This window comes from Podarcis erhardii (assembly GCF_964252035.2).
Source record: "Podarcis erhardii genome assembly, chromosome: 3".
NCBI lineage: Eukaryota > Metazoa > Chordata > Lepidosauria > Squamata > Lacertidae > Podarcis > Podarcis erhardii.
The window spans coordinates 25,863,762-25,888,921 of record NC_138507.1 but is presented as its reverse complement, the minus strand read 5'-3'; the positions used below and the strand labels follow the sequence as shown (position 1 = coordinate 25,888,921).

The window sequence follows — 25,160 nt, the reverse complement described above, 5'->3', positions numbered from 1 at the left end:
TGTTGCTAGCACTGCAGCGGCATCGGTGGCAGCAGCCAATGAATTGCTCGGAAGCCGGATCTCATAGAATCATAGAATCATAGAGTTGGAAGAGACCACAAGGGCCATTGAGTCCAACGAGGATCTGCTGCCCTTGTGGACCCCGCCGCCTGAGGCAGCTGCCTCACCTTGCCTCATGGGTGAGCCGGCCTTATACAGGCCTGATCCCACAGGCTCTTCTTATGCATCATTTGTTATTGTTTCCTGCAGAGGTTTCCAGCTTTCAGCACGTTTCCAAAAAGAACAGCTGCCTTCTAATTAAAATAAACCATAAAAAAGAATAGTTTGGACAACAATCACCATGCTTTATGAAACATGGTTGGGATACAACCTTCACCAACACCCTTCATGTGAGCTGAAAACACTTCCATGGAAGGGGGGGAAAGATACCAGATATCCTTCTGGTGGCAATCTCTTCTCATGGGACATGCCTCAAGTTTAACTTGGTGGGGATGACCAAGTTACACAACGTGGAACTGTTGTGATAATGGCGAATTGAAAAGCTGCATATGCAAACAGAAAACTGCATGCAATTATTTGGATTCCAGCTATCTCCCAACCTTTGTATTTAATTTGGCTGGTTGCCACAGGCAACAAGGGATTCTATGCAAGTGAGTGAGTGAGTGGGTTGGTAGACCCTTTATGATCTTTGGCATGGCAATCTCTCTGCCTTCATTCCTTATCTGCACAAATGCCACAGGGATGCCCCCTTTCTTAGCACTGAGATTGGGTGAGAAAATAAATAAATACAGCACCGCAGCCTGGTTCTGTACACCAGGTGCCATTAAGGAAATGGTTTTAAATCTTCCAGAAATCACAAAGGTAAACAGGAGTTGAAAGCATTTAGAAGTCCAAGGCTGCAAAACTAGGTGCCCTTGAAAACTTATTATGTAAACAAGAAACCTATTGGGAGAGGATTATAGGAAAGTCAGGCCAGTAATTCCTAAGGGGCGGGGGGAAGCAACGTGAAGACATGCTAGATAAGAGATTACAGTATATCAATACAAAAATACACAGAACTATATGGCATAAAGACAGCTCATCCATATATATGGCACGATTCATTGACTGCAAGAAGAGTATAATTGCTATACATGAGCTTCTGAGAATTAATTTCCAGAATGAGCTTTCCTTCTAGCAGTATACAACCAATGTTATTTACACAGTAAATATTTTAAAAAAGCAAAGTTATGTTGTCAAAATATCATGCTGCTTCCTTATATGGCTGTGACATGACAAAAATATGACTTAAAAAGCCATTGGCCTCAGTGTTATTGTTATCTTTTCAATTAAAGTGAACAGAAAGGGTTTCTTCTAGAAGATTTCTCCCTAAACAGTATACTGAAAGTTTAGTCCAGTTATTATTCTTTCTGGAAATGTGCTTTAGGATGTGAACACCTGCAAACAGGGCTTCAAAGAGCTTCATCAGCCGTGATGACTTGTAAGTATAATTTTATGTCAAGGGGCACACACCAGTGGCGGGTGGGGTCCGGTGCAAAAACGAAAAGACTAATGGAAAGACAAATGGATTTGACACCATAGAGGCCAGAGATTTCTACATACCTCTTCCAGGCAAGCAAGAGGCAATAGCAGATTTCAAGGACACATTTCAGCCAAGCAAAGGCACACAAGGGGAGGGATGCGGGTTAGGGAGAAGCATGAGGACCAAAATAGGTAAGTCTTTGTTTCTTGGGTCCTCAATTCACTCCCCCTGTGCTCTGGAAATTGGTGGAGTTTACTTTCCTGGTTTTTGTTCAATATAAATCTTTATAACTCAAAATAATATTTCTAAGGTATTAAAACTAAAGGTAGCAATGTTGACCCATTAGAAAAAGGAATAATTGAAAAAAAGTTAAAGTAAACTTCATTAGAACTAACTTAAATGTTACATAGCAGTGAGCACATGTTAAAAATTTCCAGAACGCTTCTCAGGGTGGATGCTAAGAAGAAAGTAAGGAGACCTAGCTTCAAACATGGAAATTCTGCTTGCACATGAAAAGATGACGAGTCATGTGCTGATGGAAAAAACAGACAAAGCAACTTATTGCATTGCTCCCCTAACAAGCTTGAGGTCCGAGAAGAAACCGTAAGCAAATTTGGAAGGTAAAAAGATCCTTCTTCTCAGGCTTCTCCAACTTTTTTTGAGGTTCTTTCCAGGAGCAAGTACAAAGCAGCTAACAGATAATTCAACAATTAATTTGCTTGTTTTGCATAATTAGCAAACAATATGCATGCTACACAAACTAGGCTTCCATGGTTTAGGGAAATGTGGCAACCATAGGACAGGTATTTCATCTCCTTTCCAGGTGCCTCCCAGTTGACACACCACCTGGGAAAAAGGCAAGAAGGAACAGACAAATGTAAAACTAGAATTACCCGCCAATTCTGTTTTATTTTTAAAATGAAAACACACTCCTTTCTCTCTCAGTGGTTTAGCTGGCTCAGTACAGTTTGGCAGCAAAAAGAACCAATGAGGAATAAAGCAGCTCTTCAGGAACCCACAATCTCGTATAGTCTTACTAGGTTTGGCTTAACATGTCATGTGAACTTGTTAGTCTTTTAAAAAATATATTATTATTTACATTTACATTCCTTGATTTCCTCCATCCAACAAAATAATTCCATCTCTCAGCAAAATCAACATTCCATAACCTTCCTTCTCTTGTGTAAACTAATTCAGTTAACTTGCCCCTTTCCATCAATTTCATGTACAGTGGTACCTCAGGTTAAGTACTTAATTCGTTCCGGAGGTCCGTTCTTAACCTGAAACTGTTCTTAACCTGAAGCACCACTTTAGCTAATGGGGCCTCCTGCTGCTGCCGTGCCGCTGCTGTGTGATTGCTGTTCTCATCCTAAAGCAAAGTTCTTAACCTGAAGTACTATTTCTGGGTTAGCGGAGTGTGTAACCTGAAGCGTATGTAACCTGAAGCGTATGTAACCCGAGGTACCACTGTATTTTATTAACCACTCCCACTCTCTGGAGCTTGTTCATGGTCCATACTAGCTTAGCAGCTACATAGTGGCTTCAGATTCCTAACCACTTCACCCTCAATTATATTAAACAGAATCAACACTGGGGAAGGTCTCAATGTGGTTCGTATATCAGCCTATGTACGTTTTGCCCCTAATCACTAGCTGAAATTGGTCATTCCAACCATACATGCAACAATATGCGTTTCCTGCTGTGCATTACCAACATTTAAATCAATTTACCAAAAAAATTACATTTATTCTTGCAGGTGTTAAGTACCATCTCAATAGTAATTTATTTTATGCTTCCCTAATTAATAAACTTTGTGAATACCTTTCCACCTGGCTCCTAGTATTTTCCCACTGTTGATCTGAAATAGGTAACGGTAAAGGGCCCCCTGACCGTTAAGTCCAGTCACAGACGACTCTGCAGTTGTGGCACTCATCTCGCTTTACTGGCCGAGGGAGCCAGCGTTTGTCCACAGACAGTTTTTCCAGGTCATGTGGCCAGCATGACTAAGCCGCTTCTGGTGAACCAGAGCAGCGCACGGAAACGCTGTTTACCTTCCCGTCGGAGTGGTACCTATTTATCTACTTCCACTTGACGTGCTTTCAAACTGCTAGGTGGGCAGGAGCTGGGACCGAGCAACGGGAGCTCACCCCGTCGCGGGGATTCGAACCGCTGACCTTCTGATCAGCAAGCCCTAGGCTCTGTGATTTAGACCACAGCGCCATAGCCCATCCCAAATCTCTTTCCCATTAATTCAGTTTTACTTCCCCATATGCATCAGTTTATTACAATTTAGCTCAGTTGGTAAAGCAAGAGACTCATTTAATCTCAGGGTTGTGGGTTTGAGCCCCACATTGCAAAAGGATTCCTGCATTGCAGTGGGTTGGACTAGATGATCCTTGCGGTCCCTAACAACTCTGCATTTCTATGATTCTATGATTTTTCTGATAGAATCCCCTTTGTTTAGCGTCTTCTTATTTCCCCCCAAATTGCCTCTTGTCTAAATATAAATTTTGGAACCAATATTTCCTACAAGAAATGTATCATTTGAAACCCTAGTTTAGCTGTGTACAGTACGTAAACTTTCTTGCACTCTCACTAGGCTTGGCTTAGCAGGTTGTGAAAACCAGGGCAATCGATATCAAGCAAATGAAAAAAGAAAATCAGTCATAGAGATACTGTTGAGGCAAAATAAACCTGGAAGCCAATTCCCAGTCTGTCTGGGAAAATAGTACAGTACTACTTGAGACACTGTCGGGGTTATGACATAATACACAGTTGCTCTCTTGGCAACAGTGGAAGAATTGACAAAACCTTCTGCCAAATCTTTTATAAATAACATGCAGAGAGAAAATGTAGCTGTTGCTTAAATGTCCCCTACAGATAAAAATCAACTTTAATTTCACAAGTCAGTGATATAGTGGTAAATGTTGATGTGCAGGGCAGCATCCACAGCCATGCCCCAAAGGAGAGTCCAAAACTGCAGGCAGCTGTATGGATACATTATCATGCACACCAAAATAACAGAAGTGCATAGCATAATACCCAATGTATTAGAATCAGCATGACTGTAATATTATGCATGCTTCTCTGGGAGTAAGCTCCACTGAATTCTGACTGCACATTCAGTTTGTAAAACACATTGGGTTTTTAACAAGCGAACTTCAGACAGCCAAAAGAAGAAGAGAAGAAGAGTTTGGATTTTATATCCTGCTTTATCACTACTCTAAGGAGTCTCAAAGCGGCTAACATTCTCCCTTCCCTTCCTCCCCCACCTTCCAACCTCCTTCCCCTTCCAACCCCCACCGCACTCTGTGAGGTGAGTGGGGCTGAGAGACTTCAGAGAAGTGTGACTAGCCCAAGGTCACCCAGCAGCTGCATGGGGAGGAGCCGGGACGCGAACCCGGTTCACCAGATTACGGGTCTACTGCTCTTAACCACTACACCACACTGGAGGAAAGTTTAACAGAAAAAGGGTTTAGGAAGAAGAAGAAGAAGAAGAAGAAGAAGAAGAAGAAGAAGAAGAAGAAGAATAATTTTATTATTTATATTATTTTATTATTATTTATTATTTCCCCAGCCACTCTGGGCGGCTACATACAATATGATGTGCGAAGATGAAAGGGTTAAAGAGAGACCACTGAGCTAAATGTTTCAGCTTCGTTTGCATTTAGAATTAAATTTCACAACAGAAGTGTTGTCATTTAAACTGCTAGCTTGAAGTAGGAATAACATAAAATGGGGATGGCAAAACCAAGAAACTGCTCCCTTGCCCCCAACTTTGAGCTTTATCTCCTGATTTCAGTGCTGTGGTGCTCGGCACTGAAATCCCTGTGCAATAAAAACTCTTTAGAGAGCAAGCAGGCAGAGGGCTTCTTTTGTCTCCCAAGCTCATGTTGTGGTTCTAAGTGCCACAGCACTGAGTTCAGGAGATAAAGCCCAATGAAAAGTAAAAGGCAGCATTTCCCCCCATCTCAGAGCTGTAGGGGACACTGTGTTTTCTTCCTCACAAAAAGAGCTGTGAAGAGTAAATGGCAGTGTTTTCAGTCATCTTTGGCTCCACCCCTAGCACTGGGTTGGGGATGACTTTATAAGAAATCTCATCCTGCCTTGGAAGGGAGAAAGAATGATCTCTCGATCTCTCTCTATTTTATACTGCTCTTTATAAGCCATCTTGAGGTAGTTCACAACAACAACACATTAAAATGATCCTGCAGCATCCACAAAGTCAAGGCCAAAATTAACTGAAAAGAGATGTAACAACAAGTTGGTATCAAGTCCCAGCAAAGGCTTTGGAAAGCAAATACATGTTTAGTAAGTGCTAGAACATCATCAATGTCAGGGTCCAAATAATAATAATAATAATAATAATAATAATAATAATAATAATAATATTATTTATACCCCACCCATCTGGCTGGGTTTCCCCAGCCACTCTGGGCAGCTTCCAACAGAACACTAAAATACAATAACCTATTAAACATTAAAAGCTTCCCTAAACAGGGCTGCCTTCCGATGTCTTCTAAAAGTCTGGTAGTTGTTGTTCTCTTTGACATCTGGTGGGAGGGCGTTCCACAGGGCGGGTGCCACTACCAAGAAGGCCCTCTGCCTGGTTCCCTGTAACTTGACTTCTCGCAGTGAGGGAACCACCAGAAGGTCCTTGGCGCTGGACCTCAGTGTCCAGGCAGAACGATGGGGATGGAGACGCTCCTTCAGGTATACTTATAGCAAAAGGGAGATGTTTCCACAGAGTTGGCACCGCAACCATAAACATCCTCCTTCTGATCATGAGCACAGCCAGGAGGGCCTCTGTAGAAGATCTTCATGGCAGGGATGTGTGTGCAAGTAAGCAACTAAGTAGGTGTGTGAACAAACATAAATGGACTGGCTATGTGGCCCTCAGAAGGATGACTGAATGTCACTCCAGCCCTTGGACCCCAAAATAATGTCATAAAAGAATGGAGAAGAAATACCCAGCCTACTGGGTACTGGAAGGAATTTTTTTATTTTGTTTTGACCATGGCAGACCAACACGGCTACCTATCTGTAACTGGGACATTGTCTAAGTTGATATATGGTGGCTTCCTGTGTTTTTAGCATATGGACCATTTAGGTTACCGTCGTACAGGCCATGTTCATAAGAGTAAGTGCAATGCAGCTCACTGAGACTTAAGAATTCTGCACAGAATTACACTGACGGTTCCCCTAATTTTAGAACTGCATGGAAAGTGGTCTACTATGATGTCATGACTGAGAGCCAAACTAAAAGGTTTGTTTTGCTTAATTTATTTACCACCTTCTAGCTTAAGAGAAAGCTAACAAAAGCCAAGAATTATGAGAAGCGAACATCTGCATGTTGCATAGTAAGGAATTATGTAAAAGAGAATGTATCCAATCAATCAGCAACTATATTTGTTCACTCTACACCCAATTTTATAAGTACAGTGATTGCAGAATTATGCCTTTAATGCATGATTTAATCATACCCGTCTATTTGTACAGTGGAATTCATTTAAGCCTCTCTTATAATTCTTGAAGAGACCGTGAAAATGAATAAGAATATTATTATATACATTTTGTTGACAAGTGGGCTCATTTAAAAAAGTATACAGCCACCTAAACATAGAGCAAGGGAATAAGAAGATAACCACTAATTTCTAAACCTACCATGGTTAGCATTTTTAGACTATTTTTTCAATATAGTGTGGCAACTTTACTAAAAATCAGATTCTGAGTAGCTTGACAAGTGTCTCTTTCAATGAAAAGCCTTTTACAATGTGTATTACTTGTCAAAAGTGCCAACAGTACAGATGAGAATGCAGAAGGTGAATGTGACGCAGATGGAATGTTTAATTTTCCAGTTTAAAACTTAAAAAAAATAAAAAGATTTAGACAAAGAACACAGGTGAAAACTGATTGCCAGAAAACCATAGTGTTTGCTAGGTATGACAAGAACAGAAATAGCCATACCATTTTGTTCAGAATCTGTTATTTTATATTTGACTCCCTTTAATAGATTATTAGCATGGTGTGCCACTGTAATATTGCTAATAAGCTTGCTTCAAGCTTTCTTTCCAGGTCAGCCTTTGAGGTCTTTTTAGAGCAAGTGTGTGGGAAAACATCTGACCCTCCAGATGTTGCTGAACTCCAAATCCCATGAGCACCAGAAAGCATGGCCGATGAGCAGGGATGATGGGAGTTGTAGTTCAGTTGGCAGAGCATGTGACTCTTAATCTCAGGTTCATGGGTTTGATCCTCACATTGGGTGAAAGATTATTGCATTGCAGGGGGCTGGACTAGAAGACCCTTATGGTCTCTTCCAATTCTACAATTCTATGACTGCATGTGCAAAGCACCAAGTCGTCACTCATCAACTTATAAAGAAACCTAGCATGTCCAGTATAAACCTATGGTGAATTATTTTCCCCAAGACCCTAGTTTTTCAGGTCCAGGGAATGTTTGTTATAGAGGAGTAATGCTCACTTGGTATCAGCCAGAATTATTTGATCAGTCACCATGAAAGGCAGTAGGACCACTTATGGTGCAGCTACTTTGTCAGTCTAGATGTGAGCTGGCTAGCAACTACATGGGGCAGTTCCTTGGAAGACCTATTTGCTCAGAAGGGTTGCAGATCTACCCAGAAAGGTGTCACCATATTTGTTCTAGGAACATGGAAGTGAGCATCCAGACGTATAGGGAAGGAAGGGAACCAAGCTGAGTTGGACCCTTCTTGTGGAAGAAGGACCTGTTTAGATGTGGAAAGTGACACTGGTATGAGACTGGGAAGGCAAGTGGTTGGTTCATCTGGTGGATAGAAGAGCGCTCATAAGCGTAGAGTGGTCCTTGGAGTGGGGTTGCTGCCTAGGGCCGTGAAAGTAGGTTATACCCAGCAGAGCTGCTGATTGCTAATAATGATAGCTATTTCACACACCCTGTCAGTCAGTGACATTAGGCAGAGTGAGGAAGCTGCCTCAGGAAGCAGGTCTGGAGGCAGGGGTGTGGGAAGTGTTGGAAAGATGGTGCTGTTAATTGCTGGTTCAGTTGAGGGGTTGGGTAGACTGCACTCTGCTCTTCATTCACCTCTAACGTTGCAAATAGTCTCTATGATTTTTTTGCACATAAAATGCATTCTCTGTATATTTTAAGGCTTAACTATTTAAGTTAAGGCAGAGAGGGGTCATCTTGGAGTAAAATCTGCACAAGAAAACCCCTTTCAAATTGTCTCCGCAAAAGTGGCCGACTAAGCTTGTAGGGAAAGACTTCAGGAAAGGAGCTGATAGGGTTTCCCCATCAATCTTCTAAAGTTACAGTCCTTGGCATATAATATAACAGAATTCCTATCTGTATCAAACTCTTGGCAGATGGTAATGCCAACATAAGGTCTAAGTGACTTCAGAAAGGTCCTATTAACTTGCTGGGCCAAGAGGACAAAGCCAGAGAAAGCAGAGGCACACTGCACACCACACCTGAATCCTAACTAAGCTTCTCAATGACCTTTTCTTCCTCCATCCTCCAGAGCCAAACTGATTATTTTTATTTGCTAAAATTAAGCCTTTCCAGGCCTTTCTCAAACACCAGATGATTTCCCACTGTGCCAAACACTAATTAAATTACACACACACACACACAAACTCATGTCTTACTACTTTTTAAAATCATTGTACCAATATGGAATCGTGCTGTACCTCAGGGAAAGAAGGCATGCCAAAAGAAGCCAACTCCATATCATCCAATGGCCATATCAGATTAAGTTATCAGGTTAAGTTAAAGAAGGCACCAACTCATTTCTGCTACAAATAAAGCTTTATTTCTGGTACGAACTCCCCAGGTGTCCCAGATTGCTTTCCCTGTTAAGTTAAGTCTTTCAGCAGTAGTCGTCTCATGGGACAGCTGTCTTGCCACAATTTGTTCTCCAGAGCTTCTAATTCTCCCTTTTCCAGGCAGTCTCATCAGGAGTAAATCCCATATACCACAGGGAAAGTCGGGGACTCACAGAGTGTTTTGGGGAAGCTTCCACTGAAGAGAATAAGGATGCCTTGCTTCGATGTCACTTGCCTGTCAGGATTAAGTCTGGAACGCCTATGCCCCCCAGTGGATGAAGGGGGCTGGGGTAGACCTGCTGGAATACCCTCTCTGGCCCTACCCTATGGGGCTTAGGGAGATAACTTGCATATGGCCAGCGGCAGATGAGTCTCTCTCAAAAAAAGGCCTTGCTTAGGGCCTGCTTCTTCAGCCTGCTCACTGGACTTGTCCCTCCTCTTCCCTCTCTCTGAGGCTTTTATACCTTCCCTATCTTCCCCATGTATGGAAGTGAGAGCTGGACCATAAAGAAGGCTGATCGCTGAAGAATTGATGCTTTTGAATTATGGTGCTGGAGGAGACTCTTGAGAGTCCCATGGACTGCAAGAAGATCAAACCTCTCCATTCTTAAGGAAATCAGCCCTGAGAGCTCACTGGAAGGACAGATCCTGAAGCTGAGGCTCTAGTACTTTGGCCACCTCATGAGAAGAGAAGACTCCCTGGAAAAGACCCTGATGCTGGGAAAGATGGAGGGCAAAAGGAGAAGGGGACGACAGAGGACGAGATGGTTGGACAGTGTTCTCGAAGCTAGCAGCGTGAGTTTGACCAAACTGCGGGAGGCAGTGGAAGACAGGAGTGCCTGGTGTGCCCTGGTGCATGGGGTCACGAAGAGTCGGACAAGACTAAACGACTAAACAACAACAACAACATCTTCCCCATCATTCATTCTGCCTGAGGCATTGCAGCTGAGATCCTTCATCTCTCATTGGTAGAACCTCCAGGTGGTGTCCAGAGGAACCATTGCTTGGCTGGTGCCTGATGGTATAGATCAGGACCTACTTAAAGGGTCAGTTTCCAGCAAAGAAAAACACTGCGTTCCAGTACCCCATTCAGTCTTTTTAATGGCATGAGGCAACAGTTCTTAAATACTGCCCTGTGGACAGAATCCAGTGTTGGTCACTGTGGATACCTATATAAGAAGAGCTTCGTGCATATCACACCTTGCCTATCAAATTAACTCCTTGTGCCTACTCAGATATCTAGTATCTGCTCCAGTTTTACTCTGGTCACATCCACACTATACATTTAAAACACCATTACAACACTTTCACAGTCATGGAGACCCCCCGGGAACTGTAGTTTGTTATGGGTGCTGGGAATTGTAGCTCTGTAAGGTCATGCCCCTTAACAAACTACAGTTTCCAGTATTCTCCATGACTGTTACCATGATATACAATACTACTTTAAATGTATGATGTGAGTGAGATCTTAGTGGAGGGTTCTGTTAGCGCAACTGATTTAATTATCTGATTAAGTACTTGCATTTGCCTCTATAATAACCTCCATTACAAAAACATTTATAAAATGGTCCAGACTTTTTTCCTTCTTTTAAAAAAAGAAGCATCACAGTAAATTCAAGGTCCACACCTAATTTATTTTGCTTACTGAAACATAACTACTGCTTTACAAGGGGAGCACAGAGAATATCTGATCTGTCCTACTAAGTGCCAAGGGATTAAAGTTTTAAAACTTTATACTGAGTGTCAAAGTATAGAATTTTCCGATATTTTTCAGTATGTTTCAATCATACAAGGGAGAGAGAAACAGGCATGGTAGAGCATGAGACTCTTAATCTCACGTTTGTGGGTTTGAGCCACATGTTGGGCAAAAAATCCCTGCACTTCAGGGGGTTGGACTAGATGACCCTCGAGGTCCCTTCCAACTCTATGATTCTATGAACGTTCAGACTAGAAGAAGAAGAAGAGTTTAGATTTGATACCCCGCCTTTCACTCCCTTTAAGGAGTCTCAAAGCGGCTAACATTCTCCTTTCCCTTCCTCCCCCACAACAAACACTCTGTGAGGTGAGTGGGGCTGAGAGACTTCAAAGAAGTGTGACTGGCCCAAGGTCACCCAGCAGCTGCATGTGGAGGAGCGGAGACGCGAACCCGGTTCCCCAGATTAGGAGTCTACCGCTCTTAACCACTACACCACACTGGCTCTACAAAATATTTCTGTTCAGTTAGCTTTGCTTCATTCAAGATCTCACAACAATAGAAATCTTTCTGCATTGTTTGACCTATCAGAAAGAAACACATGAAATTCTGAGCATGGGGGTGGGAATTACTTGAGTTGCATTTCTAAACTTAGAATTTCAGTTCCACAGAAATGCTAGTCCTGGTGGTGACATTTGGAAACCCCAGAACACCCCAGAATATTGTATTACACAGATTACAAGACACTGCTTACAAATAATTGAGCACTCGGAACACTGTCTAAAACCACAGGCTGACTCATCCAGTTCTGCTTATTGGAAAGAACAGACACTCTCCCACACACCTTACCATGCATTTTCAGTAGGCAAACAATTAACATGGAATTTGACCTGTAATAGACACTGTACATGCAACTGAGGCCATGCTTTATGCAGATATTAAACTGAAAACATGCAGTGGCGGAGCCAACAGGCATGGTTCCTCCTCTGTTCACTCTACACAGAAGTACCGTATTTTTTGCTCTATAAGATTCACTTTCTCCCTTCTAAAAAGTAAGGGGAAATGTGTGTGCATCTTATGGAGCGAATGCAGGCTGCGCAGCTATCCCAGAAGCCAGAACAGCAAGAGGGATTGCTGCTTTCACTGCGCAGCAATCCCTCTTGCTGTTCTGGCTTCTGAGATTCAGAATACTTTTTTTCTTGCTTTCCTCCTCCAAAAACTAGGTGCGTCTTGTGGTCTGGTGTGTCTTATAGAGCGAAAAATACGGTAACTTCTGCCCATTCCTTATAAAATTCAAGAAAGTGGCATTCATGAAAGTTACCCTCAGCAGTATGAAATGTTACAATATTTAAATATGTTGAGTTGCTGGTAAGTTTCTTTTTCAATTTATTTGTAGAGCTAAAAACAAGGGAAGCATATAAAGACTAAGGAAAAAATATGGCACCAGGAGTCATTAAGCTATTTGTGATGTTATTGGTTTGGAGTCCATAGATTTGACCTCTTTGTTCGGATGGAACATAAAATGAATTGCTACATGAGCAAAACTGGAGCAGTTTGACACAACTGCATCTGACTGTAAGCATTAAATTACTGTATAGCGGATTGACATAAAATCCATCTGCTGGAAACATACATAAAATAGAACAGAAAGCTTATTTCGTGCCACTTTGTTGACACATCACTGGAAAACATAATGGGAGAAAATTAGACAAACTTCAACATAAGACATCAAAAAGCTGAGGGTTTTTAAAAAATGCATCTGAATAACTTCTGCCGGTTTAAATTCCATTTCCTTGAAATGTGGCTGCTTGTCACTTTTGATGTATGTTTAAAATATAAACCAATTGCAGAAAGCATTTGTTTCAAGTGTTGTTTTTTAGGAAAGGTCCTCAAAGAAGGCTTGAGATGTGTGCTGGAGTGATACAATGGGAAAGAGGGATTGGGGGAAACAGCATAGTGGGGAGACAGCTTGCAAAGCCCTTGCAATGTCAGAACTACGGAAACACAGTTCATTCCCATGTCAACACTGCAAAGGGACCATGAGAAGGTGACCTGGGAGTTTTAACAAAGCCCCCACCCCACCCTGACATACACACCAGTTGGGTTAGAAGCAGAAAGTTTGGCAGATCAGAGAATGTCAAGGTAAGTGACCTCAGAGCAAAATTAACATCCTATGCACTGTTTATAGCATTAAGCGAGATAAGCAAGGTGCCTTGATTACATTCCACACACTTATTTTCAAACAGATAACTGTAATTATTTTTATTTAGCAAGAACTCACAGGACCTTGAGTCTCCCTGCCTGTTTCCCCCTTTAACTTTTGAGCCACTTTACTGAAAGGGCACAGTTGGAAAGCCAAGGAAAAGGAAAGGAAACTGTGTCTGTGCAAAATTTCAACCACCACCACCAGCAACAGTTTATGTGGTATTTGGTGGTGGGTTACCAGATTGCTCCCACTGCATGCTGCCAGATGACTCAAGAGTTTCAGTCAGATGACATTTCATATTGCATGTCAACCATACAGGTCACTGGATGCTGAGTGGCTTGCAATGCCTTGGTATGGTTGGCACTAATAACCGCAACCCAAACCAGCCACTGCTACCCATTCAGCAGCCACATACAGTGGTACCTCAGGTTAAGAACTTAATTTGTTCTGGAGGTCTGTTCTTAACCTGAAACTGTTCTTAACCTGAGGTACCACTTTAGCTAATGGGGCCTCCTGCTGCTGCCGCGCCACCGCTACACAATTTCTATTCTCATCCTGAAGCAAAGTTCTTAACCCGAGGTACTATTTCTGGGTTAGCGGAGTCTGTAACCTGAAGCGTATGCAACCTGAGGTACCACTGTATTTCCTTAGTGCTACAGGGGAAGCCCCCATGCCTTTGCTCTCAACATCATTGGTAAATGATGTTGGATCACTCTTTGCAACTCAGCTAGAGAAGCTGGTAGTCTTGTTGTTAAACCACTGGAAAACTTTGTGCTCCCTGTGACTGTTGACCAGAGTGAGCTATCTTTAAAAGGATCAAGGGGTCGGAGGAACTCCTGTATGAGGAAAGGTTGCAACAGTTTTAAGTTTAGTTCATACTAGAACCCAGGGTCTTCCAATGCAGCTGAATGTTAGAAGATTCAGGGTGATAAAAGAAAGTATGCACGGCTAAACTTGCTACCACAAGATGTTGACATAGCCCTTAATTTAGATGCTTTAAGACAGTATGAGACAAATTCATGGGCAGTAAGGCTATCGCAGTGTCTACTAGCTATGATAGATGTTTACTACCTTCATAACCAAAGGCAGTGCCCCCGAAACCCCTTGCTGGGATTCATGAGTGGGGAGAGTCTTGCTGTTCTCATATCCAGAACGCAGCAGCTAGACTGGTGACTGGGGGCGGCCGCCAAGACCACATAACACCGGTCTTGAAAGACCTACATTGGCTCCCAGTACGTTTCCGAGCACAATTCAAAGTGCTGGTGTTGACCTTTAAAGCCCTAAACGGCCTTGGCCCAGTATACCTGCAGGAGCGTCTCCACCGCCATCGTTCTGCCCGGACGCTGAGGTCCAGCGGTGAGGGCCTTCTGGCGGTTCCCTCATTGCGAGAAGCAAAGCTACAGGGAACCAGGCAGAGGGCCTTCTCAGTAGTGGCGCCCGCCCTGTGGAACGCCCTCCCATCAGATGTCAAAGCGATAAATAACTACCTGACATTCAGAAGACATCTTAAGGCAGCCCTGTTCAGGGAAGTTTTTAATCTGTGATATTTTAGAGTATTTTTGGTTTCTATGGAAGCCACCCAGAGTGGCTGGGGAAACCCAGCCAGATGGGTGGGGTACAAATAATAAATTATTATTATTATTATTATTATTATTATTATTATTATTATTATTATTCTGCTTGCAGCTTCCTGTAGGCACCTGTCTGAGCCTTCTGAGAATAGGATGTTGGGCTACTGGACCTTTCGTCTAATCCAGCAGAGCTCTTCTTAACTTTAACACTATTTCCCCTTCCTTTGTGAAATACTACTGGAAATATACCAGTACCATATGTGACATTATTTTCTCATGATATAGAAAATAATATATTTAAATATTATGGTGGAAAAAGATTTGGAAAACCTAGAAAAGTAAAGAGAAGTGCTAAATCAAGTAAGAAGAAATAAGCAACTCAAGAGAGAGAAAAATGCCATGATTTTTTAAATGGAAGATTTATGAAGAAAAACAATTTTGCCTAGATCTTCTATCTGAAGAAAAAATGCAGATTTGTGGATAGGGATAGCAGAGGCAATGAATGTTTCTATCATGTAAGTGAAAGTAAATAAAGAGAGGGGAAAGGAAGGAAAAGTGAAGCATAAAAAGAAAAAGGGAATACCAAGTGAGATTAATTTGGCACATGACTTACAAATATTTCTTTCGCAAGTACTATCATCTTCAACATTCGCTTATAACTCCTGCTAGAATTCACATTCAATTATACAATTATATCTGTATTCATTTATTTATAAACCAGAAAATGTTGAACTTCAAAAAGTTCAGAGGGTTATTTCAGAGAATGTTTGTTTCAGAGAATGTTTATTCCTGTCTAAGGTTTATCTGCACTCAGTGTCATCCACTTAAGGAAAGATAAATTTGTGAAGATGAAAGCAGAAGATGAAAAAAACCTGATAAATCTACCTAACTCTTCATAGTGGTATCAAGGAATCAAGGACAGTTTTCAGATCACCTTTACGAATACCTACAAATAGCTTGTTTTTCTCACCCTATGAACCCACCAACAAAGCTCTCACCACTCTGAGGTGTGTCCCACTTAACTATTTTTATCACTGTTGATGCCATAGTAGGAGCCACATTTCACTCAGAAGAGTGAGGGGGAAACTGGATGTGACACCATTCACGTAATTAGTACTTGTATGGTTTTTTAAAATAACAAATAGGTGCAGAAGTCCTTGTGCAGATCAGGACCACTGTGTGGATGAACAGTATGTGTATATATATATATATATATATATATATATATATATATATGCTGGTGGAAAGATTTAACTGTCTGGGAATATCCTGACATTTATCTTCATTGTCATCTTCTTATACATGACTTACTATGACATGGTGTGACAAGATGATCTATTTTCTATCATACATTCTTGATGCTTTATATAATCAAGAATTCAGACAAGCACTGTGGATTGTATTCCTTTGAGTGATATTTCCAGCCACTGAACATAAATTGAGTCCTTCAGAAGTATGGTTATTAAACTACATGAGAATCCATATTCGGTAAAGAGAGCTGTTGCTAATACACCCAATGTAAATAATATCATCTGGTTAACTTTGGTTTAATCAACGCTACTTTTGGATGTTGATTCGTTTTTTTCAGGACAGACTTAGGCCCATTCCCAAAGCGCCATTTATGATGCCACGTTTTTAGGGGTCTCTACTGGACAAGCCATATCAATGACTCATTTAGAAACCCTGCCATGATCTCATCTCAGACCACACACCCCTCTTTCTGAAGATGGTATGAAACTGGTTTCACTTCCCACTTTTCATACCCTAGTGCGACAGCCCAAATGTCTCCTGAGACCCCCACTTCCAGTCTGGGTATCTAAAATAATTCATGGCAATGTTCTGTCAAAAACCACACATGTAGAAAATACTTCACACCAATTATGGGTATAAGCAAAATTATAGCTGAGCCTTGCAAGTTTCATGCCCTGCAGTAGCTGTTACTTCTTTATTCTAATTTCAAAATAGTGCTACGATGACCACAGAGAAGTGGCAAGTGACCCCTTCAAGCCTTTTTACTTCTTAATTTTGACCTATCTCAGGCTTTGATGACACTTGGTCTCAAAATGTCTTGTATCAGTCTCCTTTATTCCTCTCCTTACTCTTTCAATTCAGCTGAGCCAATTAGCGTTTCAGCGGGTTTGCAACTTCTAAACCTCATGTTGTGAAATTCAGCCAGTTCCTTTTGCCAGCAGCAATATAAGCAACTTACCATCAGACACCCTGTAGAGCTCAGGACTCGGTCACAGCCCACCTGCCTAATTTCAATCAAGAACCTCTTGAATAGGATGAGATGTCTGTCCAAAACTTGTGCAGTATCCTTGCACATGACATGTGCCTGCAACCACTGCCAGTCTTTCACCTGCCAATACTACTTCAGACAGTGTGGCTGCCAAACTAGTACAAGAATCTTGGGGAACATGATATGAACCCATAGACAGACAGACAGTTTGTAGCTCAGTAGAACATCTGCTTTGCATGCAGAAAGTCTCAATTTTAATTCTCAGCTTCTCGAGAGACAGAGAGACTCCTGAGCCACTGTCAGTCAGCACAGATGATACTGAACTGAGCTAGACGGACTCGGTATAAGACAATTTCCTGTGTTCCAATAGATTTTGCACATATATTGTATGTGCTGCAACCCCATAACCACTTTCCTAAGAATATAAGCCCTAATGAACTCAAAGGAGTTTACTTTTAAGTAGATAGGCATAGAATCATGCTATTTGTTTTTTCACACTGGAAACGACTTTGTTTACGTTCCACATTTATAGGTTAGCTCACTCAAAAGAGTAAAGACTAAAAGCTACAAGACAGGATTGCCATCAGTTACGAAGTAAATAATGTTAAACTGCATGCTATGAAAGCAAATATGAGGCACCTCTGCATGAAGTAAAATCCACTGATAAATGACTTACTTGAACTTTTTTTTTATCAGAAAATGTTGTTTATGTGAATCTAGCATGCATGTAAATGTAACAATATTCAAACACCATTTCCCCATACATCTGCTAGGTTATAAAGAAGTGCTACTCTCAGTACCAATTATTCTATGGTCGTAACAAAATCCATTAGAAATCCATTATTTTGTTCCTGTTAAAATTATGAATATATCTCTGGTGAGGATTTCTTCAGGGGGCAGGGGGGACCTTTTCATTTTTCTTCATTAAAATAAAGGCTTGAGGGTATTAAGTAATGTTCATCTATATTGTGAAAAAAATCTCTCTTTCCTTTTCCATTAGTGTTTTATAAAAACATTTAACATCTCCACTATGAGCTCATATAAACAACAGCTGCCCTAAAGTAAATAGCCTTAAAATGCAATGAGTCTCAAAAAGCACAGAGTTCAAATTTCAGTTTACTACTTCCATACGCTCTTTAATTTTGACTTAGTTCTATCTTAAGATATAAATGTCTCTCTTCTACGTAAAAAGAAAACAAATTCCTTCCAGTAGCACCTTAAAGACCAACTAAGTCAGTTCTTGGTATGAGCTTTCGTGTGCATGCACACTTCTTCAGATGGTATCTGAAGAAGTGTGCATGCACACGAAAGCTCATACCAAGAACTGACTTAGTTGGTCTTTAAGGTGCTACTGGAAGGAATTTGTTTTGTTTTGACTATGGCAGACCAACACGGCTACCTATCTGTAACTACGTAAAAAGACTCATTCATATTGGTAGCATACCCTGCAACTGTTATGTTGTGGGTGAACATATCAGATGACACAGCGATTCTTCAAACAGCTCTTGTTTATTCACAGGCCAGAACAGAACTGCCTGCGTATATAGAGCTCCACTAGAACGCAGCAGTAACCATTTTCTGTAGCAAGCCAATCACTGAACGTCACTTTCAATCCCTTATTTGCATATGTGGGCCTGAGTGAAAACTATTGACAGTATCCCCCTGCTGGTCAAGGGTGAGAACTTCAGTACACAATAGCAACCATCCCAATTTCCCTGGAACACCCCGGAATTCAAACAATTGTGGTAACAAAAGGATTGATATCCAGATGAAGTAGTCTTATATTGTCCTCATTTGAACATAGCACCAAGCCAAACATGGCTTAGCGCAAACAAGCAAGAGTATAGGCTCCCAGAGAGGTGATTGCAACCACTTTGTTCCTCCCTTGCTTTGTCACTGTGGTGTTCCATATTATGGTTTGGCTCAGCATGTGACTTGAACTGAGGTTTATGGTTTAGCTTTCCCAGACAAATCAAGAGCTGTACACCATAGGCCAAAGCTTGGCTACAGCTCATGATCTGTCCGGAGAAAGTTAAAACTTGAGCCTAGATTCAGATGACACTCTGCTAAACCAGCTTCTTTATCGTTGATGACCAGTTTTTGCAATGCATCCAGCCCCAGCCTACAATATACAGAAAGAACCCTTTATGCAACAGACGTTCATGCACAAAATATTTCTTTAACACGTTCATATTTCTCAGAGGAATTCAGCACTGCCCAAAGCACATGCACGTGCTTTCATTAACAAAACTTCCACATTGCCCATTAAATAATTAAGTTGCTTTGAGACAAATAATTACAACTAACTCAATAGAAGATGCTTTCAGAGATCTGTCCCTAGCTGCTGTGTAGGATAGGATACCTCTATGCTCATAAGCCAAAGTTGTTGTTTTTTTATCTCTTTCTTTCTTTTAAAGCAGCACATTAAGCTGGCAAGTAGTTTTTGCTGCTGCTGTGATGGGGGCAGAGGGGGGACTGTTCCATGCCACAGCAAAGGGCGTCTATCAGGAGAGCAGAACAAATGACTGATGGATCATTTTTCTCTCAAAGGTCTCCATGTTTCACAGAACTTTTGGAACACCATTTCCCTTTCCTACACAAAAGAACATTTAAGACAGAAAGATCAATTGCCATGGACAACTCTGTCAGGCAAGTAAATTAAAGGGTATTTCCAGAAGATCATTTTTTTGTGGATGATTATTACCCATTTGTCACTGTTTGCTACTGCTTGTTTTTCTCAGTGTGGGAACTGTGCCAATCCCTGTACTGATTACTGGTAGTGCAAATGGGCTGGTGAGATCCACGCAGGTGACACAACAACTGCATGGCATGATTTGGGACGACAGCTGATGGCATGATTTGGGATGCCATCTGGATGCAGTCCCAAACTACAGTCTGAACCCACTGTGTAGCCTTAACTGCTGTCATTACAAAAGATGTATCCTCAGCCAAGAATAGAATTGGATCTGGGCACTGAACCAAATTGGAGGTTTCCAGAACTTAACCCAAGGCCACAGTTCTAAACATGCCTACTGGGTCATGATCCCTATTGAATTCTGTAGAGCTTTACTTTCAAATGCACATATTTGAAACAGGCTGCAAGCGTGCAGCCCTCACTACTGAAAGTGGCCTAGATTTTCAAAATACAGATAAGGGTTTAAAGACAATATATTCTGTATCGCAGCATTGAAAAATACAAAATCATTTATGTGATGTAATTATTCAACAACAGAAGAGGTGGATTTAACATTTCTAAAACCACATGTGCTCAGCTCCTGACACCTCACACCCCTCCTTCTTAGGAAGTGGCAACAATGCTTGCTTTTGGGAAGGCAACTGAGCAACCCTAATGGCTTTGCATGCATAAAGTTCCAGGTTCTGATCCTGGCATCTCAACTGACCACAATCTCAGTTTATAGGGCTGGGAAAGACCTCTGCCTAAGTTGACCAAGGGGGAAACTTTATTTATTTTTCAGAGTATAGCACAAATTAACACTTCAGGTTAGATCCTATAATATTGCCAAAAACTGCCTGTTTGGTTCCTTTTGAAAATAATGGACTGTTGGGAGTTTTAAAATTATTGTAAGCTGACCTAAGCACTGTAATTGCAATCAAATGATGATTTCTAGATAATAGTAATAAAGCACAGACAAACATTTTAAGGAACTGAAGTCAGAAAAATCTATGGACGTAGCTAGGGTATATTTTAGGGAGGACAGGCTTTATGTTGGGGTGTACAGAACCAAGTTATCTGTGATATAATTGGTTAGTTAGTTAATTACTTTTATTTATTTACTTGATTTGGGAGGGGGCAGCTGCCACCCCCTGCCTTTGCCCATGTTTCCTGGATCAGTGATCCAAATTTCTTGAGGTAATCCCCATTAAATAAGATTTTTTTCAACCCTCCTTTATTAGGTCATCCTGTTTCTCTCTCTCTGTTATACAAACCTTACAATACAATATTAAACTATTCACAAGACCCACTGAACCTACAAAAATGTATACAAGATTCCAGATTAGCAAATTTAATACTATGTAGAATATGAACTGTAGTTGCTCACTATAGTTCTCACAATGGAAATTCATTGATCCCCTTTAGGCCTTTACATCATATTTTTGCTCTGCTAATTAGTTGGAAGTGAGTCATTTCTACTGTAGATATGGTAAGGTATTCATTTGTTCTTGTCATAGAAATGGGACACATTTCTGGCCTCATTATATACCTCCTTTTTTTACTTTGTACATATCTATTTATCCAACTTTTGTGACTCATTTCATTCACATGGCAAAGTGGCTGTAGCACACAAAAGCTCATTTCACATTGTTGGCATTTTCAATGCCACAGCACACTTTCTTGGTTTTGGTACAACTTATGAGGATGGCTACACTTTCAGAAAGCATTCCAGTGAGCTGCATATCAGAACAGTTTAGACATGCATGACCTCTTTGGGGATAGATCTTATCCTTTAAAATGAAGATCAGCACAAAATTCCGTATCAATGCAAAGCACAGGGATAGGTATGTATTTGCAAGCTGTTCGCTTGCCCTCCATCCTGTCCTGGGATTGTTTTCCAGATCTTGCCTGAAGCATAAAACCAAAATAGATTGTTGCAAGATGCAGACCTCTACAATTTCTTCCTGGAAGCAGCATGCATCATCTTAATGATTTATTTGAGTGCCCACTTTCTGTGCCTAGCTTTTTAAATATATCCAAGGTTGTTGGCTACATCAGGAGAACCATAGTGTCAGAGAACTTTATACCGCTAAATTTAATAGCTCTGTGCTATTCATTAAAAATTAGGCAGAATGGAAGAAGAGGCATGCTTAGCTGCTAGCAGTATCTCCTATCCTCAAGGGATAATGTAAACATATCAAGTTGTTCTATTCAACAAATAAAAATGTTACAGTCACGTTATCTTTGAAATTTATACTGACAAGTTGTATATTATGTTTCCATTTTACAAATAATATTTATGGTGTCATTAACCCATAGCACTACACAAAACACATTATTTTTCTCTCTGATCATCTTACAGTACATAATGTACACCACTTATGTACAGCAGCCATAAAATACTTGCAGTACAAAGATGAAATAGTTTTAATGAGCAAGCTACTATATTAGAAATAGACATCATTGAATGCTCTTGCAAAAATGATATACAGTAAAGCTAGGGTTGCCATATTTCAGAAACTGAAGATCTGGACAAAATAGTTTAGCACATCACAATAGACCACTAACCCGTGGGGCAGACCTGTTTCCCCTGTATAAGCAACACCTCTGAAATGTTTGACGTACAACATGAGTTTGAGATTTTCCATCAAAAATAAGGAACTAAGATCACTTAACAGTAGAAGAGTGGTAAAGATGGACTCTGGGACTCAAGGTGGCTTCGCATTTCTACCTAGGCACACAGGTACACAAATTGCATGCATGTTATGGCAACTGCATTCACCATGCCAGCACATGCATGCACTTGTTCCTTTAAAACTCCTTGTTCCTTTAAAACTCATATAAGGGAGGATCCCATCCTTTCCCATTTGCCACTTCCAGATACAGTGGTGCCTCGGGTTAAGACCTTAATTTGTTCCAGGCACCCGCAGGAACACCAGGTCCTCAGAATGCTCAATCTGAGGTTTATTTCGGGGTACCGCAGCGCTCTAGCGGTTTCTCCAGCCTTCAGTGCACCGGTGTTCTTTCAATCGAAAGAGCTCCCGTCCGCCATAACGGGTGACCAACCAGAAGTCAACCAACCTGAAACTGTTCTTAACCTGAGGTACCACTTTAGCTAATGGGGCTTCCTGCTCCCGCTGCGCGATTTCTGTCCTAATCCTGAAGCAAAGTTCTTAACCCGAGGTACTATTTCTGGGTTAGTGGAGTCTGTAACCTGAAGTGTCTGTAACCTGAAGCGTCTGTAACACGAGGTACCACTGTATTTGAAGAGAAACAAGGGGCCTGTGACAAAACAAAACAACTTAAATAGCCCTTTCACAATCGACACCGCATGCATCTGATTTGTATTCATGTACTGAGTCCCCATTTGGCCAGAGAAGCTGCCCTGATATACTAATAAGTATAAGGGATACAGGCACAAACATTCAAGCTTCGGGAGCAATTATATTATTAACGCTGAATTTGCTAAGAAGGACATGAATTTAATTGTGAATAATGAATGATAAAAATGGTTCAAAGAGGAATGGCTGAGGGATAAGGCTCTTGGAAGGTTGCCTTGAGAACTGCAGTTCTTGCCACACCCATCTTTGCATCTCAGTCATGCCCATTTGGATATATGGGCCCTGGAGAGTTGAGCATGGGTTCATGCAGCTCTCAAGCATTGCTAGACCTCTCCCGACACCCAAATTCTGTATAGGTTGACAGTCTAGAAGCAAACCTGGATTGTGCCTACTAATCCTGTCTCTAATGCCCATGTGCTAATTAGCTCTGTATATCCAGAGCCTCCATGTGCACATATATAGATATACACAAGCTGTTTCTAAAAGATCGAAAACACTGTATTTTCAGTATTCCTGATTCTAGGGAGGGAGTGTGTTTGTGTGCAACTTGTACATGGGAAGGTTCAGTACACACAAAGCTGATCCACATGTTCAGACCTTGGAGAGCTGGCTTTAGGGAATGGACATGATCCCCTCCCCATGCAATTCAATCTACGTGGAATGTGAAGGTCTGTAAAGGACAACCCTTTCACCTTCCACATAGACCAGGGGTGGGGGACATCTGACCCACAGACCAATCTCAGCGCATCAGGGGTTCCCATTTGGTTCATGGGTCATTTCCACCTACCACGCCCACCCATCAGCTGACACCTTCAAACCTTCCTTTCTGCTAGCTAGTAGGAAAAGCAGCACTTTTGAGAAGCACTTTTAGGCAGTCCCCAGTCCTGTTTCAGCTTAAACAGAACCACAGGGGCTGTCTTAAAGCACTTCTCAAAAGCACTGTTTGAAGATCTGTTTCTCCTTCATTTAAACAGCACTTTTGAGAAGTGCTACCAGTCAGTGTAGAGTAGACAATACTGAGCTAGATGGATCAATGGTCTGACTCTGATTATAGAATCAGGGGTTCTATAAGGCAGCTTCCTAAGGTCCTATAAGCTGCCTATGTGATATATTCAGTATCTGTCTTGATGGGATATTCATATGAAAAGATTCCTGGAGAAGCAAATGCTCACATCTTAATTTCACTCTCTGCTTGAACCCTTACAACTCAATTGACTTGGCAGGGACCCTTGTTCTACACCCAGGGAGTGAAAAATAACTAGATCCCAGAAGGTATTATGGTAAACTGAGTTTCACCCAGTATCTAAACAAACCTGTGTTACTTTTGCTTGAATAGCTTTAAACACAGATTGGAGATGGTGTCACCTGCCTTTGAAAAGGAAGTCTACATGAGCTGCCATCCTTGAGCTAATCACAGCTGAAAGTTACAATGTACTTCCCTTGAACTTGCCTGAGGGTTCGCCTCTCTAGCAACTCTTTCTAGCACATCTCAATTTCCCTTTGCTCTGCAGCTTCTCCCTGTTTCTGAAAGTACAGTGTCTTAATTATTTATAGATGGCTAACAGACATAAAGCTAAAAGTCGAAAAAGAACAACAATGTGATACCAATATCCCTAACGGATTGACCATTTTTCATATATATCAAAAAGTGAAGGCCATTCCATCTCAGGATATATTCCCAGGTCTTAATTTTGTATTTTGATTTTAAAGAAGAGGGGTGATCAAATTCTTCACCTATGTGAAGTATGACAAATGATACACACAAGCCACACGTTAAAGTATTGGACAGAATATGAGTTTGATTTATTGAACAAAGAGGAAACTCTCGTGTGCAGCTGGCTTGAAAAAGGCTGAACCAATCTCACTGCCTTTTTGCCAGTACCTCTTGTGATGATGTCACTTCCACAGCCAGACTGACATCCAGCAGGCTGCCAAGCATCCAGTCACTTCATTTTAACCATTGATTGATGCCGTTTCCCCAACTAAAGGTCTATTAGCTATTTATAAGATACGGTAATTGGCCTTGTGTCTGGAATTCTTATGCAACTTCATCAATCAACACAAATATAAAGAAAGCTCAGTACAAAGTAGATGTAC

The 25,160-nt window shown here is 41.3% G+C and overlaps 2 protein-coding genes across 5 annotated transcripts in view; one reads left to right on the top strand and one right to left on the bottom strand.

Moving 5' to 3' along the window:
- Nucleotides 1–25,160, bottom strand: part of SNTG2 (syntrophin gamma 2) — a 217,800-nt gene that overhangs the window by 136,530 nt on the left and 56,110 nt on the right. The window lies entirely within an intron of this gene.
- Nucleotides 21,689–25,160, top strand: part of SH3YL1 (SH3 and SYLF domain containing 1) — a 474,176-nt gene continuing 470,704 nt past the window's right edge. Inside the window, exon 1 of the mRNA XM_081857381.1 lies at nucleotides 21,689–21,695. Within this exon, the coding sequence (XP_081713507.1) occupies nucleotide 21,695 (1 nt within the window). The 5' untranslated portion in view covers nucleotides 21,689–21,694. The remainder of the gene's footprint in view (nucleotides 21,696–25,160) is intronic.